At 34.2% G+C, this 15,411-nt stretch overlaps 2 protein-coding genes across 2 annotated transcripts in view; both read left to right on the top strand.

Moving 5' to 3' along the window:
- LOC118740651 (golgin subfamily A member 6-like protein 22) overlaps positions 1 to 15,411 on the top strand; it is a gene marked incomplete at its 5' end in the record, with an annotated part of 500,945 nt that overhangs the window by 254,010 nt on the left and 231,524 nt on the right.
- LOC118740658 (adult cuticle protein 1) lies at positions 6,078 to 9,689 on the top strand. The gene is made up of 2 exons (XM_036472272.1): positions 6,078 to 6,161; positions 8,785 to 9,689. Exons 1-2 carry the CDS (start codon positions 6,156 to 6,158, stop codon positions 9,160 to 9,162), a joined length of 384 nt encoding a protein of 127 aa, XP_036328165.1. The 5' UTR covers positions 6,078 to 6,155; the 3' UTR covers positions 9,163 to 9,689.

Here is a 15,411-nt window from a genome sequence, read left to right as displayed (position 1 = left end):
TTTTTTTTTTGTTGACGGTGGTACGCATTTTTACATACACAGTAAAAGTATAAACAGAACCAAATCGCTGGGCGATGTTCGTCGGTCGGAGCGATGCCGCCGGGTGATATTCGCTGCAACATTTCGCCCAGTAAAACCGAACAAACAGGAATGACAAACAAAAAATATAAAAATAGAAAAGCGAAATGATGAATCACCAAATTTTGCCATTCTTATTCTTCTACTTTCCTACTGAGAGCTGATTTTATGACCGTCGGCAGCGGCAAAATTAAAAATAAATCTTGTCTTGCCGAATTTCGTCAGACGAACTTCGTCGCCACTTTGGTTGTGGGCAATCTCATATACTGCAGTGTGTTTTAATTTTGGCAGCGAACTTTCTTCCAACGAATTTCTCTGAGTGATTTGATTCTGTTTGAAAGAGAAGCAAATGAGCAGCACTTTCCACTCGCACTTCATTAGATGTACTCAATTTTAATGAGTTACAATACTGAAAATTAAATTTTTTTCTAAAGATTCTAATTAAAAAGTTTGAAATTTTAGTGAAACATTGCAGAATTAATTTCTATAGTTTTTTGCACAAAGTTGGAAATTTGGTATTATATGATTTTTGTTAGGAAAAGAGCTTTATTTTCGTAAAATAATTAATAAACATTAAATAAACTAAGGAAAAAATATCCAAAACTTATTAAAATGTCGAGTCCTAATTTCTATTTAAGTCACTGTATGTATTCCTCGATTCAAATCACAGGCATTCAGATTAGAAAATAATAACTGTGAGATGAGAGTACTATTTAGCGATGATTTGAAGGGAGCTGTGCTGAGTTGAGGTGAAATCCAGTTAGTAACTTAACATAACATAACATAACATAACATAACATAACGTAATATAAATAAATTACCATTACATAATATAACATAACATAACATAGCTTAACATAACATAAATAGTACCATGAAATAACATAACGTAACATAAGAATCATAACATTAGTCCCGTTAGTGTAAATTTTGAATTGATTTTCTAGTTTTATTTTTAACTAATTTGAAATTTGAGTAGTTTTATGCACTTTAACTTCAAAATAACCTCTCTTTATACCTTCCTTACAAGTGTAGTTTAGTTGTAAAAGTGGTATAAAGAAAACATGTTTGCCTATTTACATATACATATATATGATTTGCATGGTGTAAAGTGCTTTAAGTTCCTCTCTTTTATTTGCATGCAAATTTTTACTCTTATTTTGTTGCACAAAAACTGCAATGGGACAACTTTTTCTATTGAGCAATAATTACGCCAACTTAATTGAATGAACCGATCAATTAGAGTAACATATAAAGCAACTGAAAAAATAACATAAAAAAAATTTCATAAATCTATATCTAAGACAAATATGCACATTGAACGGTAATTAATATGTTCGCAGTGTTACCGGAACTGCAATTGCAAATGGGTTAGGCGTGGCGTGTCGTTATGCGCAACGAATACGTAAAAAATGTCTTTTACGACATTCACCGTCGGTTGCTTACGAGTTGTCGCATAAGCGCGGTAAAAGTTAAATCAAGTGCGCGGTCAAGTGAACATATGTACATAAAATTGTACATTAGGGAGGCAAAAAAAAAAAATGTTAAGTCGAAATTCTTCTGCTCTCACCCCACAGGAATATTACATACCGAAAAACTATAGCTCATGATTTTTTATTTTGAAATCAAAAAATATGTATTTCAATTTTTCCACGTATTTTATTTATATGGGGGAAATTTTTTATTTTTTTAAATGATAAAGAATTCTTGAAAATGAATATTTTTCGATCAGTAGACTTCCAATATTTAATAATAACCGGCCAATAAAAAATCGTTAGTACTAAAAATTGGTGAAATGAACAAATATGTATTTTTTTTTGGAAGTCTCCTGAACAGAAACAGAGTTTTCCGATCGAAAAATTTTGATTTTCAAGAATTCTATACCATTTAAATGAAAACTGTTTTTTTTTCCATAAAAATTACATGGAAAACTTTGAGAGCTTTGGGTGACAACTACTATTTTTTTTAAGGTTTCATAATAAAAAAAATTAAAGATTTTTTTTTGGTTATAGAACAAGCTTAGGAGGTGAGAGCATTAAAATTCCGACTTGATTTTTTTAACACCCTATTGTACATATTCCTATATGCAGTTCCATATATGTACATTAGGGTGTCCGTCAATTTATTTATTTTTTTTTGAAATTTCACGACCCTACCTCCTTAATTCCTTCCTTTTTATGAGAAATAGTATTGCCTGTTTTTATAGATTTTTTAAAAATCATTTAGAGGTCGCGACATGTCATTTTAGGCCAGAAAATACGGTTTTGTAGATTTATCAGTTTTTTAATTACAATTTTTCATTAGATTTTAAAGATCGAACATATTGTGAAAAAAGGTTGAAAATCCCGACAATCCAAGTCTGACAATCGATTATTATGCATTATTTTAAAGGCCTAGAAATCCTCTTTTCGCAACATGTTCTATCTTTAAAATTGAATGAAAAACAGTTATTCAAAAACTGATAAATCTAAAAAAACCGTACTTTCTTACCTAAAATGACAATTTGATGGGCACCCTTATGTACCTACATATGTATGTATATATGAATTAGTACCCTGCAGTAAGTATAAGTAGTTCTCATCTACTGCCCTGAAGTGTCCTAACTGATTCCAAGGTGAATAAAACATGAGACCTTGCAACGCCTATTAGAGCTGCCATGTAAAGAAGCGCGATTACGCGGTAAGTGCTATCGTAAGCTTTTTCAAAAATTCCTCTAAGTTGTGTCCACAAAACGACGCAAGGGAAGGAAGAGATGTCAAAAAACCAATTTTTTTGCAATTTTGGAGGCACTAACGAGCTCGATTGCAATTGCAAGCTAGGAATTGTGTTGTTTCGATACGAGCAACTACGAGTGAATGCTCGATACTTACTTCTAGAAAAACTTCCTGCCTCAGATGATTACCAAGTAAGCAACTGCTTGCCTTAGAGTCAAAGGCAATTGAGGTGATTAATTTTTGTTTGTGAAGAGAACCATACGAGTTTTTGCTGTATTGGCTTTGAGTCCGTTCTACTCATACCTTTTTGGCATTTCCTATAAGTTCGCATAAAACCTAAGGGGGTGTTTACACACATTATACAACTAGAGCTAGATCATCCGCGTACGATATGATTTGAGATCCCAAAAACTCTAAGCGCTGCAACAAGTTGTTTATCGTCAGGTTCAATAGGAGCCGGGAGAGATCCCCTCCTTGCGTAGTGCCTCTTTACGCATTTCTCCTGAGTGGTGCTCACCTTATCGACGCAAATATTGCTCTATATGTATACCAAGGGCTCAGAGTTAAGGAGCAGCTTGTATATGTTTTTGTGAGAATGCTCTTTAAATACTAAACAATCTTACTACAAGAATGAGACATCTTTAATCTAACCCGATGATTCCCAAAGTGGTCCACCAGGGGTCCGCGGGAGACTCGATGGGGGTTTACGAGTTGGAAGTGGGGTTCACGAAAATGTATCTGGTTTCGATGGTAAAGAATAAAATGGATGGTATGGGTTTACCTATCAATGTACTAAAAAAAATTAAGGCAGGCTGTATTTCGGTGAAAAATGATCGCTTGGAGACTTAAAAAAAAACGTTCTAATTTTCATAATCTAAAAATTTCTAGTTGCTATGGTTCTCATGTAGTCCTGCCAAATTTGTGTTTTTTTTTATCCACGGGCTTGAAAGAAAATTTCAGTTAGGCCAGTATCATTTATATTTTCTAAAATAATGTCGTTTCTGTTGAAAGGGTAGCCGAAGAGCCCGGCCTGACAATGCTCCCCCCACCGAACCCCAGGACTTACTGCGTTCGGAGTGTACCACTCAGTAAATATGTCTCTCGAAGAAGACCAACTGAGGCGACAGAATGGTTCAGGTCCCGAAAAGGCAGTTAGCGATCCTTCTCATGCCAACTTGTCCTGGCCTGGTACCCAGCACAGTGTTACCGTGTTTTTGGCTGCCAAAATTTGTAGCGTGTCATAGCAATCTCTAAGCAACTTGGATTTTATAGTCCTGTTGGAAACGGCCCGGATGGCTGCTTGACTAAGTGAAAGACAACTAGAAAGGCGCCCTTTAAGCTTTTTTCAGGGTTTAATTTTGCACAGTTTAAAATTGCGACTATTTCTGCCTGAAACACCGTGGGCCATTTGTCCATGGGAATTGCAAGTTTGGTGCTAAGTCCAAAAGTACCTACACTTGCTCTGTCCTCCATCCTTGAACAGTCTGTATACCAGTGTTTGTATCTGAAATCAAGTCCAGGGAGCCCATTTGTCCGATCTTCTCGCCTCTCTTTAGGCATGGAATCATACTTACAAAAATTATTCTGTAGGCCAACATGGCGCGTGTGGCTTTAGAAACCATTTTCTCAAGATAGTACTTTCAATTAAGTCTCTTATCAAGCGTAGTCTCCAGATATTTGACCTCATCGGAGTATTCAAGCATTGTCCCTCCAAGACTTACCGAACGAAGGTGTGGTTTATACCTTGTTGTAAAATGGTACAAGAACAGCCTTCCGAGGAGGCCTTCATTGACACACCGGTTTGTGACCACGCGAAGATCTGCCGAATTTTCCCATAACTATAATTGTCAGGTCATCGTCGTACCGCACAACATCGTAACCACACTCATGCAGTCTGATTAAGAGGTCCTTTACCACAACTGACCAGAGCAAGAACCCCTGCGGGCAGCATCTAACGGCTCTTACCTTCACTAGATTATTGTCCAAGGACGGTCTAATTTCACGCTCACGAAGCATAGCGTCTATCCTACCAACAGTACTAGGGTCTAAGCCTCTTTGGACCAATGCGCTTGAGATGGGTCCATAGACAGTATTGACGAAAGTCCTCTCGATGCCCAAGAAGATACACAGAGCGATCTCGTTGGCCGCGAAATCACTTTAGATCCTACTAATCAGATACTGTAAGGCCGAATATGTTGATTTCCCTTTGACATAAGCAAATTGTGCGTGATGTAAGGGAGTGGAAGTGTTAAGCTTCTCCCTAACGTGGAGGTCTAAGAGCTGGTTAATTAGAGAAATTTTACAATGCTTGCATCCGCTTGGGACCAGTTTGAGTGCAGTCACAACGAATTATGAATTTTACGTCTCTCCCAATTTTGATACTTGAGTATATACTACATTCATATACAATAAGCAAAGGCAGCAGCGCGATTTGTTGAACGATGGCGGAAGACTTTATTTATGAGAATTTAACTTTTTTATTAAGTACAAGTTTTATCTTATTATTTTTAAGTTATGCACAGCGGATTGTGAATTAATATTGTTTTTGTTGTAATCATTACTACTATGACCAAATATAACGTGACACTATTCTCGTGAATATGTACATTTGTATGTGCAAAGGAGAGGCGTGGACAAAGTCAACCACGCGAGCAGTAGTAAGTAAGAACCTTTCGTTTTAATTGTTATTGGCTTTTTTTATCGAATCTGTTTTGTTTTTTTGTTTTGTTATGGTTGTTCAGAATGCTTGCAGTCATGCAGTTAGCGGGAGCGCTGTTGCGCATGCGCTTGTCAACACTATATTAGAGGAGACTGTAATTGTGCGTGCATGTGTGTATGTTTTCGTTTTTTTCATTTTAGATACTATTACAAATTATTGGTTTCTTATCGTAGCAACATTGAGTGTGTTGAGCCCACAAGCGGCTGTTTTGCATCTCATTAGAAGCCGGCAGTCTGATTTACGTAACTATTAGTGTTATGGTTTTTCAATCATTTGCAAATATGTACTTATGTATATGCAACTAATATTGAAAGTGCTCGATTGCTAATTATTAATGCCTGTGGCCGTATGCATATTATGAGTAATTGCTGGCTCAAGAAATGTTTTTTTTTTTCTTTTATGGGTGTATGTACATATGTGACATACAAGGGTGTCGACTTTATTGTCCACTCTCGCTTTCATCACGACAACAAGAAATCTAATTTAGTTTAGAATCGAGTTCCAGGTTTTGTTGTTTTGTATAAAAATCGGTGCGATTGCTGTGTTGAAATCAGAACGGAAAATTAGTCCAAACGGTCAAGTACTTAGAAGCAATTTAGCTTTGCAGCTTTCCAATAGTCAATCAAAATTAAAGTAGCAACAAAATGAAAGTAAGTGTAAAAAGTTTACAAAGAAAGTGTCCTGCGTGGAGCTATAAAGTAACCCAAATGAGACATAAAAGTGAAAAATTAGGAACGAAACTATAGTTACAGGATTAAAGAAAAAAATATATATAAATATAAAATACTTTCAAATGCCCAAATACATACGAATAACTGTGTTTGAAAGTGATAACGGACATACAAATAAACAAAAACAAAAAAAAAAATTGTTTCAATTAAAAGATTCCCAAAAACAGATAAGAGTTTTACTTACAAATACAAACAGTATATATATCATATATGTTATAAATAAAGTAAAGCTGGCAACTTCTACTAGCTGGCAAGCCAAAGCTAAAAAAATATTCTCAAAATTTAAATAAAAATTTAAAATAAAAGCAAACTTTAGGCTAGATTACCGAGTAGCTGGACATGTATTTGATTTATCGCAAATAAAATATATTTAATTTTGCACATTTTCTTGTGAAGAAATTTTAGTAAATAATTAGTTTAATTATGATTCGAGTTATTTTTTTATTAAAATTTTTTGTTATAACTTTTGTTTCTGAACTCAGCAGAATTTTAATCGTGATACTCAGATGTACAAGGTTAATAAATGGATAATTAAAAAATAACTTAAAAACCAAAAGAAAATTAAAATAATATAAAGATAACAAAAACATTGTAGTCTTTTGTACGAAAACATGCCTGTTAAGTTTTTTATTCAAAATAATATTCATTGTTTTTTAAAGGAACTTATTAATTTTGAAGAGTAAATTACTCTAAATTTATAAAAAAGTTTTATTTAATTAATATTTTTCTTTATTGAGATATATTAAAAATTATGAAATAAAACAGATAGAAATGATTTTTTGCAACTTTGCCGGTTAAACAATTTTTAATTTTTTTTAAACTCAAATATTTTTTTAATAAGTAGCAAATTAAAACTCAGCAATAGGTTGACAAAATTTTGAAAACCTAAACAGTTTTTAATTTTTTAATAATATTTAAAATTTCAAAGATTAACTACTAAAAAATATGTTCTTCAAAAATTTCGATTCAAAATTATGTCTTCTGTTTTTCAACCAATTATTAATTAATTTTGAAAACTAAAAAACAATTTGTTTTTCAAAAATTATAAGCTTTTTAATATTTTATTTTCGTTCATTAAAATTTTTGTAACTTTGCTACAACTGCTTATTTTCTAAAATTTGCCCTTTTTGAAATTTTTATTAATAATTATCAAAATTAAAGCTCAAAGAAATGTTTGAAAATTTTGAAAACAAAGACAGTTTAAAAATTTTTATGAAGATTATTTTCAAATTTCAAAAAATTTAACCAATTTTGAAAACTAAATAAATATTAGATTTTTAAAAATAGAAGGTTTAAAAATTTCTTTCTTTGTTTTTTCTATAAGTTTCCTCTTTAAAAACAATGAAATAATTTTTTAGAGTTAAAACATAGAATATACGTATGTATTTACAAATTAGAGAAGCTACATAAAAATTTGAAAGAAAGTTCAAAACTTACAAACTTAAAAAAATAGCTATAAAAACTTCGAAAAAATGTTTTATATTTTTATGAAAACATTGATTAACTAAAAAAAAATTTACTTTTTTTATAAATACAATTTTTTTAATTTTAATAATGATGTATGAGAAACGATACAGAATTTTTGTTTATTTTTCTTAAGAAAATTTATATCTTCAAATATTATATACATATGTACCTATATTTAAAAGATTTCGATTCAAAACGTTTTATATTCAATGATATTTATTAATTTTGAACAGTAAATATTTTTTTTTTAATGATTTAAAAATTTGAAATAATAAAATTATAGCATTTCACAGTCGGTTTCACTAGCATTTCCATATAAGATTAAAAAAATTAAAATCGTTTTTCACTTAAATTGCTTTCATGAGATTGGCTGTTAAAGTTTTCTGCCATTAATATTTATTTTTTTTTTTGTTTATGTTTTAAAACTTTTTTTCTATACAAAAAAAAATTGTTTGTACATAATAATTAAGACTTAAAACAGTGGTATATATTTACAAATTTTAAAGGCCAATACAGAGAAATGTATTTAAGGAAAACATTTAAGTAATAATAATTTTAATACGAACAAAAAATATTTTTTTAAGTTGTTGATTGCAGATCAAAAAATCAGCAGAAAGACAAAAATGTATTTTCAATTTTTTTCCTAAAAATCTTCACCTTTAAAGTCGGTCGGTTTTGAACTGTTTTTAATGAAAATTTGGCTCTTTGAAATTTAATTGAAAATATGGTTTAAAAAATTTTGGAAAATTGTAAAAATAATTGAAATGTGAAAAAATGATTTTTTTTATAAAAAATGCTTTCAATATTTTTTCAAAATTAAATAATAGTATTTAATACAAAATTAAATATTTGTACACACACATTTACATACATACATAACAAGTTTTTAAAGAAACAAATAAATTTAAGGATTTTTCATACAATACCGAAAAATATAATTTTTTAAGATATGTATTTTTTTCTGATAATTTTTCAAAACGTTTAAATGGTCCAGTCCTATATATTTTTTATGATTGAAATTTTAACAATATTCTAATTTTTCTCCCCTTCTCTCTTTTACTCACTTTGCATGCAGTTCGCCATCGCAGCCGTCTTCACTTTGGCACTCGCCATGGGTGTTCAATCGTCGATTCTGCCACTGTTGCCTGGCCTAACACAAATCGCCGGACACGGACTCTCTTACACTGCCGTCTCTGGACCATTGGCCGTTCCCATTGCTGTGCATGGCCCAGCAGCCGTCATCGCTGCCGCTTCACCACCAATCGTTGCCGCCCATGGACCTATTGTCCATCAAGTAGCTCACGCACCCGCTGTAGTGGTCGATCATGGCGCTCCAGTGCCCGGTGGTGCTTATGTTGCACAAACTCGTGGTGCTGTGCATACTGCTCCATTGCCAGGACACATTTCCTCAGTGGCTAATGTGAATGTTGCTCCAGCACCAGGCACTTTGTAAACGTAGTCATTATTCTAGCTGCCCATTCGACTGCCTACTCTTCGTTTCCCCACAACTGCTACTGGAATATTTAGTTAATTTGTTGCGTAGTGGTGACACGGCTTACTCTATAAGGACCTGAACGAGAAATACATACATACATATGTAGCTGAGCACAAAAGTGAAGTTGAAACACATAACTGCCAACAATGTCAGCGATAAAGCACACTTGTACATATGTACATATGAAACTGTGTGCAAAACAAAATATACGAAACGAGCAATAAAAAACGTACTGGTCAAATTCCATAACATTCATCTCTGCAACAACAAATGCAAACGCAACAATGCAACGAACATTCATTCGTGTCTCATACATACTTACAAATCATTCCCATTGCACCATATCCATTGCGCATTCCCCCCTTTTGTTTGTAGGCAATATCGTAATTTCCTTTTTCCATCGAAGCTTACTTTTGTACAATGAATATTTCTTCTTTCTGCACATACTTTTAAAAAAGTAAAGTTGTAAATGAATAAAACGAATACAACTGAAAAACAAAAAAAAAACGGATTTTGTTTAATTTTATTTAGTACAAAGATTTCATAAAAAATTAACTGCTAGTTTTATCAGCAATTTAAGTGAAAAATTACACAATTACAAATCTTGAAAAGTGTTTTCATGGGCGAAATACACTCAGCGGTTTGCCATTGCCTGCCGAGGGGCAACCGCTCTTAGAAATCACTTTTTCTAGTTTAGATGCTGCCTGGGCCAGGGTTCGAATTCAGGTCCTACGGAGTGGTTATTATAGGCACCTCTTAGCCACTTAGCCACAGCGGACGACTCACTAGATACACTCCTAGAACCGTCGGGGTTGCCGTTGATTCAACTAGAGCAAAGGGTTCCTAGAAAACGGAGACACTGAATAAGCTTTCGCCTTCGGATTATCTACTTGTAATATGGGTCCCAGGTCATAGGAACATACATATGTTTAATGCAAAGAAATAGTGAATGAACATGCAAATCAATGAAATTCAAAGTAGACTTACCACTTAAAAGCTGAGCGAAGCTTATCCTGTGACCCATTTAAAACTAAAGCTCATGTCAGATGAAACTTTGTGGCTTTGCTTGACATTTACGACTTTGCCAGCAAAGCACCAGACGCAAAAGGTATGCCACAATGAACGCCAAGATAACAATTTTTTACTGCTTTTTTACTCGTCAAAATTGCTGTGGATTTTATATATTTTGCTTAAAAATATCAGCAATGTAATTAAATTTTATGTTTCTGCATGAAAACTCGAATTTCTACAATTTTTATTGGCGCACCCGAAACATAAACATGAAGAAAGAAATATATATATATAAATGCATAAGGAATACTCTGTAAAAATCTTAAATGTCAATATTTAATTACTTTGAAATAATATCGCTTTTAAATTAAAGCGTGCGAGTAAACGTGTTACTAGATGACAGCGTATGGTGCTACGGGGCGTATACGTTACATACGCAACTACGGGTATATGAGCATGAGTGGGCTTATTTTTACTTATTACAAGCTATTATTTTAGTATAAAGTTTTTAAGTTTTCATTTAAATATTTTGCTATGGAATTTCGTTCTTTATACAAAACTAAAGATAATGCATTTTATAAGATAGTGAATGACCCCTCTCTTCTAAGAGAATATACCCTTCGTGACCGCTTTTTGAACCATATAAGCCAAGTCTGTGTAGAAATTCGACAGGTCGTACTTTGACTCCATCTTTCTTCAGCTTGTTTGTATACAAATTTTCTAAGTAGCAGCTTATAAGCATACAATTTCTATACTTTTAAAATGAAAAATGCCTGAAAAACTCACAATTGCACCTAGTTTACCATCACTGGCGGAAAACACCTAAAATTGCATACAAATATGATTTAATTCCACTGTGTTATATCGGTTAGAAAACATATTAACCCCTTTATCTTAACTGTCTTAAAATATCGCTTGAAAGTGTATACGTTATACAAAAATAATGTCTACATATGTATATTCTGATTTACAAAACTAATTAATATGAGAATGTTTGAATCGCACAATTAAGCCAACTGGCATAACAAAGTTCGAAACTGAGCTTGCCACAACCAAGGCCATGCAAGTTCAACGTTAATTGGATAATTAAAATCAAAAGCGGACACTTTTATTGTAAACGCTATTTTACGAGAAATATGAGAGCAAGAATGCATGTATAGGGTGCTTTATTTGGAGTGGAGAATTTTCTACATTTTTACATTGTGGGAATATTTCGAAGATATTACAGTTATCAAAATATGTCAAAATTGTGGTCATGTCTGCTCCGCAAAAAAGAGATCAATACGATAATTAGTTATTTTCCAACATGATTCATTTATAAGATCCATTCATTTCCGATAAAACTGCAATTTCTCCGAACAAATCCTTGAGGTGCTGGTAAACGATGAAAGTAGGTCTCAAGAGAATAGGAATTCACTCTCATTTTCACCGTCTAATTAGTAATGAGAATGGGTATTCATTCTTATCGTGGAATTCTCATAAGTTCTTATGACTGGAATATTCTCACCCGTATAAAAAGTGTAATTAAGAGCTTTCTTACACTCTCACCCATATTCTCAGCTCTCATATGCTACATGTTGAGAATGTTTATTCTCAGTTGTACACAGTGTGAGAAGCCTAATAAAGCAAGACTGATTGAATACAAGATTGCGCCAATCAAGCTGTGAGACGTGTGAGGGTGTGACGTCATAAAAGTGAGAGAATAACGGAGCAAAGAGTAAATTCTAAAGAAGAAGAAGAAGAAAACTCGAAACCATTCTTCAGCCTTTTTAATTTGAACATGTATACGGTACAAGCACACCATTTTAGGTACATCTGGAAGGTAGCAAAATAACTTGTCGGGGAAATTTTATATTATTTTTATAGGCATTTCAGCGCATTTTCACGGGTTTGAAACTTTTCCAATAGCCTCCCTTCTTTGTAAAAGAGCATAAGCATTGGCTAAAAAATAGTTTTGGCTGCTCGGAGGAGTTCCTTCTAAGGGTATTTTTAATAGCAAAGAGTGCTTGACATGAGTAGCGAAGTAGTCCTCGCTTTTTTATTAAAATTTTTGTTTATATTTCACAACGTCCACTATGGTATTTAAAATATAGTATTTTATTGTTACTTCAGACACCAGAAGCAACAGAAAAATACACGTAAATGCTACCATCTTTTTTTATTTGCCTTGCTTTTTCCTTAAAAAAATTCTGATTTATAGATTTTATGCTTTTATGCTCGGTTCCTCCTAATAGAATACCCTATACATTAAAGTATTAAAATTTCTATCAAGTACAGGCAATTTGCAATTTGAACTACATGCAAACGTAGTGAGTACTCAAATGACCCTCTAAGCAATGTAAGCAGGTGGATATTTCAAACGAGTTTGTTACACTTAACTAGCATTTATAAAGTACTCGTAATAATTATACGACACTACTACAACGCCTCGTTCATACATTCCTCTTAAATATTCATCGTCTATCGCTTTGGTAGCAACCGGCGAATCTAACTAAATCCACAGTGCATTTGGCTATCATACGTAGACGTGCTTTTATATTGAAGTGTAAATAAAAATGTCTACTTTATAATCTAGCGAGTAAAAATCTCAGACTGTAAAGTTGAAAACGGCAAATGCAATAATTAGAAACCGGGCGTTACAAGTTTGCTTTACTCAATGCTTAGTTTTTATTGCTTCCATATTTAAAATCACAAAATTTTTTCTATATAACTGTTTCATCAATAAGTTTTTTTCATAAACGAATTGAGAATATCTTGAAGTATTTAGAATTCGAAAATAAGTACCGTTTTTAATTAAAATACCGAATTCGATTAATTAAATATAATTACGGTTTTAATTAGAGATTTGCTTAGTCAATTCGGTCATCTTATTCATTTACATATTTATAACAAGTACATACGTACGAGGATGAAATTACGATAATATACATACACTAGGATGGAGCGTCAATGTATCGATAAAAAGAGCTGAATTCGAATGAAGGCTATCCAGCCAATTTTTTATTCCCTACGATGATGACTTCCGTTCATCCGTTATTTGTTACATACACGTTATTTGTTGCATACATACATACATACCACACCGAAAGTGATAGCTCCAAAACACAAATATATTTTCGCAGCACAGCTTTTTTAACCTGTTTCGTTAAAGATCCGAATCGTAGTATTCCATTGAATTAGACTTTTAAACAGGTGGCAACCCTATTTAAAAGTATCTCTAAATTACATTGTTGTAGCATCATACAAGTTCCCCAAAGAGCCTGGCTAAATAAAAATCTGGGTCGTTCCGGTTACGTGGAACCGGCTGTCGTGGGAACGAACCATCCACCTACTGTTGGTGGGTGCCCTGGTCATTCTCTCAACTTCTGAAGACAAAAGTCGCAGGGCAGGTTTTACGCTCTAGATCGTTCCAAAAGTCCAACCTCGGATCCTTTTCTGGCGCCTTCGCCCACTTACTCATTTCCCGGGACCCACTACATGCTATGACCCGTGACCCAGTAAAGATTAATTATCTGTTGCTGTAAAGCTTGTAGGGATCTACGGCATTCCTTGATGCATATCCACCCTAATTCTATGAGGGCAGTTTGACTGTTAGCAACGGAGGTAAGTTTAAATGAAGCTGGGTCGATCGTGCTCACCATCTTGGCCGCCCTGTCGATTGCATATATCTCAGCCTGGACAAAACCTGCAGTGATCTGTGAGTCTATAGGACTCTCTTAGAAATAACTCGGGAGAGAAGACGCCATATCGTGTTTCAATTTACATTTTGGAGCCGTAAAAATGCAAATATTAAACTACCAGTCACTTCCGTCGGGAAAATAGATATCAAAGTTTCGATCGAAGCCAGTTCCCGTGACCGGATAGTCACGGCTACTGTACTCAACTCCCACTCTGTCGAAGATGGTGGCTTGACCCTTGCATACTGTTAGACGCCCTGAGTCGTAGAACACTTTTAGGCGCCGAATTTTAACATATATGTCTATGCGTGGCATGTCCAGGAGTCTCTCTGGCGCCGCCTGAGGTGTTGAGTAAACCGCTCCCGTTATGCATAGGTATGATTGTCGTTGCACCTTTTGCAGGTTGAGTAGATAGGCTTTGGTGTCAACTGCCTACCATCATACCAGCGCGCCGTAGGTGAAAATAGGTCTAACTACCTATGTACCAGTGTATTATCAGCGGTCGCAGCCCCCAGTATTTCCCAATCGCATTCGGGGCTTTTTATCTCCGCTCTTCGGATTCCTATTCCAGGAAAGTTTAGAGTCGAGAATATCCAACCCAAACTGTGACAAACGTTAGTTTCCATACTAATTTATACAATAGATAAGTCATAATTCTTGTCTTGAAAACTTCATAACGGTTTTTGAAAAAAAAAAACTTCAGCTAGAGAGTTGAAAGGCTCCACAAAAAAATTTTAAGCATCAAACCTCTTTGGGAGTCACAGAAGAAAATACATAAAAACAGTAAAATTGTTACCCAAAAAGACGAAACTTGGACCCTCTGTAAACAAAAAAGCAAAATGCTTCTGGTGTTTTCGTCAACAGTGGGCAGGAGGTTAAAGCCTTTCAAATAGTACTGCAGTAGGGTTCCTTCACGGAGACAAAGGTTAAGACCGTTTTCGTTCTTCTAGAGAAGGAGGGAATGTAAGAATTACTGTTTCCAGATACAACTGGTTTGTGGTTAGAACTGAAGCGAGGCGAGTGAAGTCGCCATAATATATAGTCTATTGGATACATTGACAGCTTCAAATCGGCCGATCCGGCTGGTTGCATTTAAAACGTCGTTGATCTTCTCTTGTCTTGTTGTTCTCATGTGTCTATTACCACCCACTGCAAGGATTAGGTATGAGGGATTTTTGGAAGCGATGTGTTGAGAGACGAAGAACTGAGCTCCCAACGATCTGCTTCGATTTATTTGTAAATCAAGTATATATATTTAAAACAGATTAAAAGGAACTTGGAAATAGTACAATAGGCAGCGTGTAACCTGAGCGCTGCTTTTTGTACGCGTTGTTTTGTGTAACCATTTAGATCTGAAAAAAGCTTACTACTTTTGCATCTCCTACCAGCAGATGAGGGTGCTTCTGCATAACCAAACGGGCCACTGGTTTCCGTGGACTGTGGTCTCTTGGCTGGTAGTATCAGCCATTTTTTTGTTTGTTTTTTTTTTTTTAAGTGTCATACTGGAATCGTGAATTCG

This window comes from Rhagoletis pomonella, unplaced genomic scaffold (assembly GCF_013731165.1).
Source record: "Rhagoletis pomonella isolate Grant_MI unplaced genomic scaffold, Rhpom_1.0 Rhpom_scaffold_00006, whole genome shotgun sequence".
NCBI classification, from domain to species: domain Eukaryota; kingdom Metazoa; phylum Arthropoda; class Insecta; order Diptera; family Tephritidae; genus Rhagoletis; species Rhagoletis pomonella.
The sequence above is the reverse complement of the archived record's forward strand: the minus strand, read 5'-3'. Positions and strand labels throughout refer to the sequence as shown.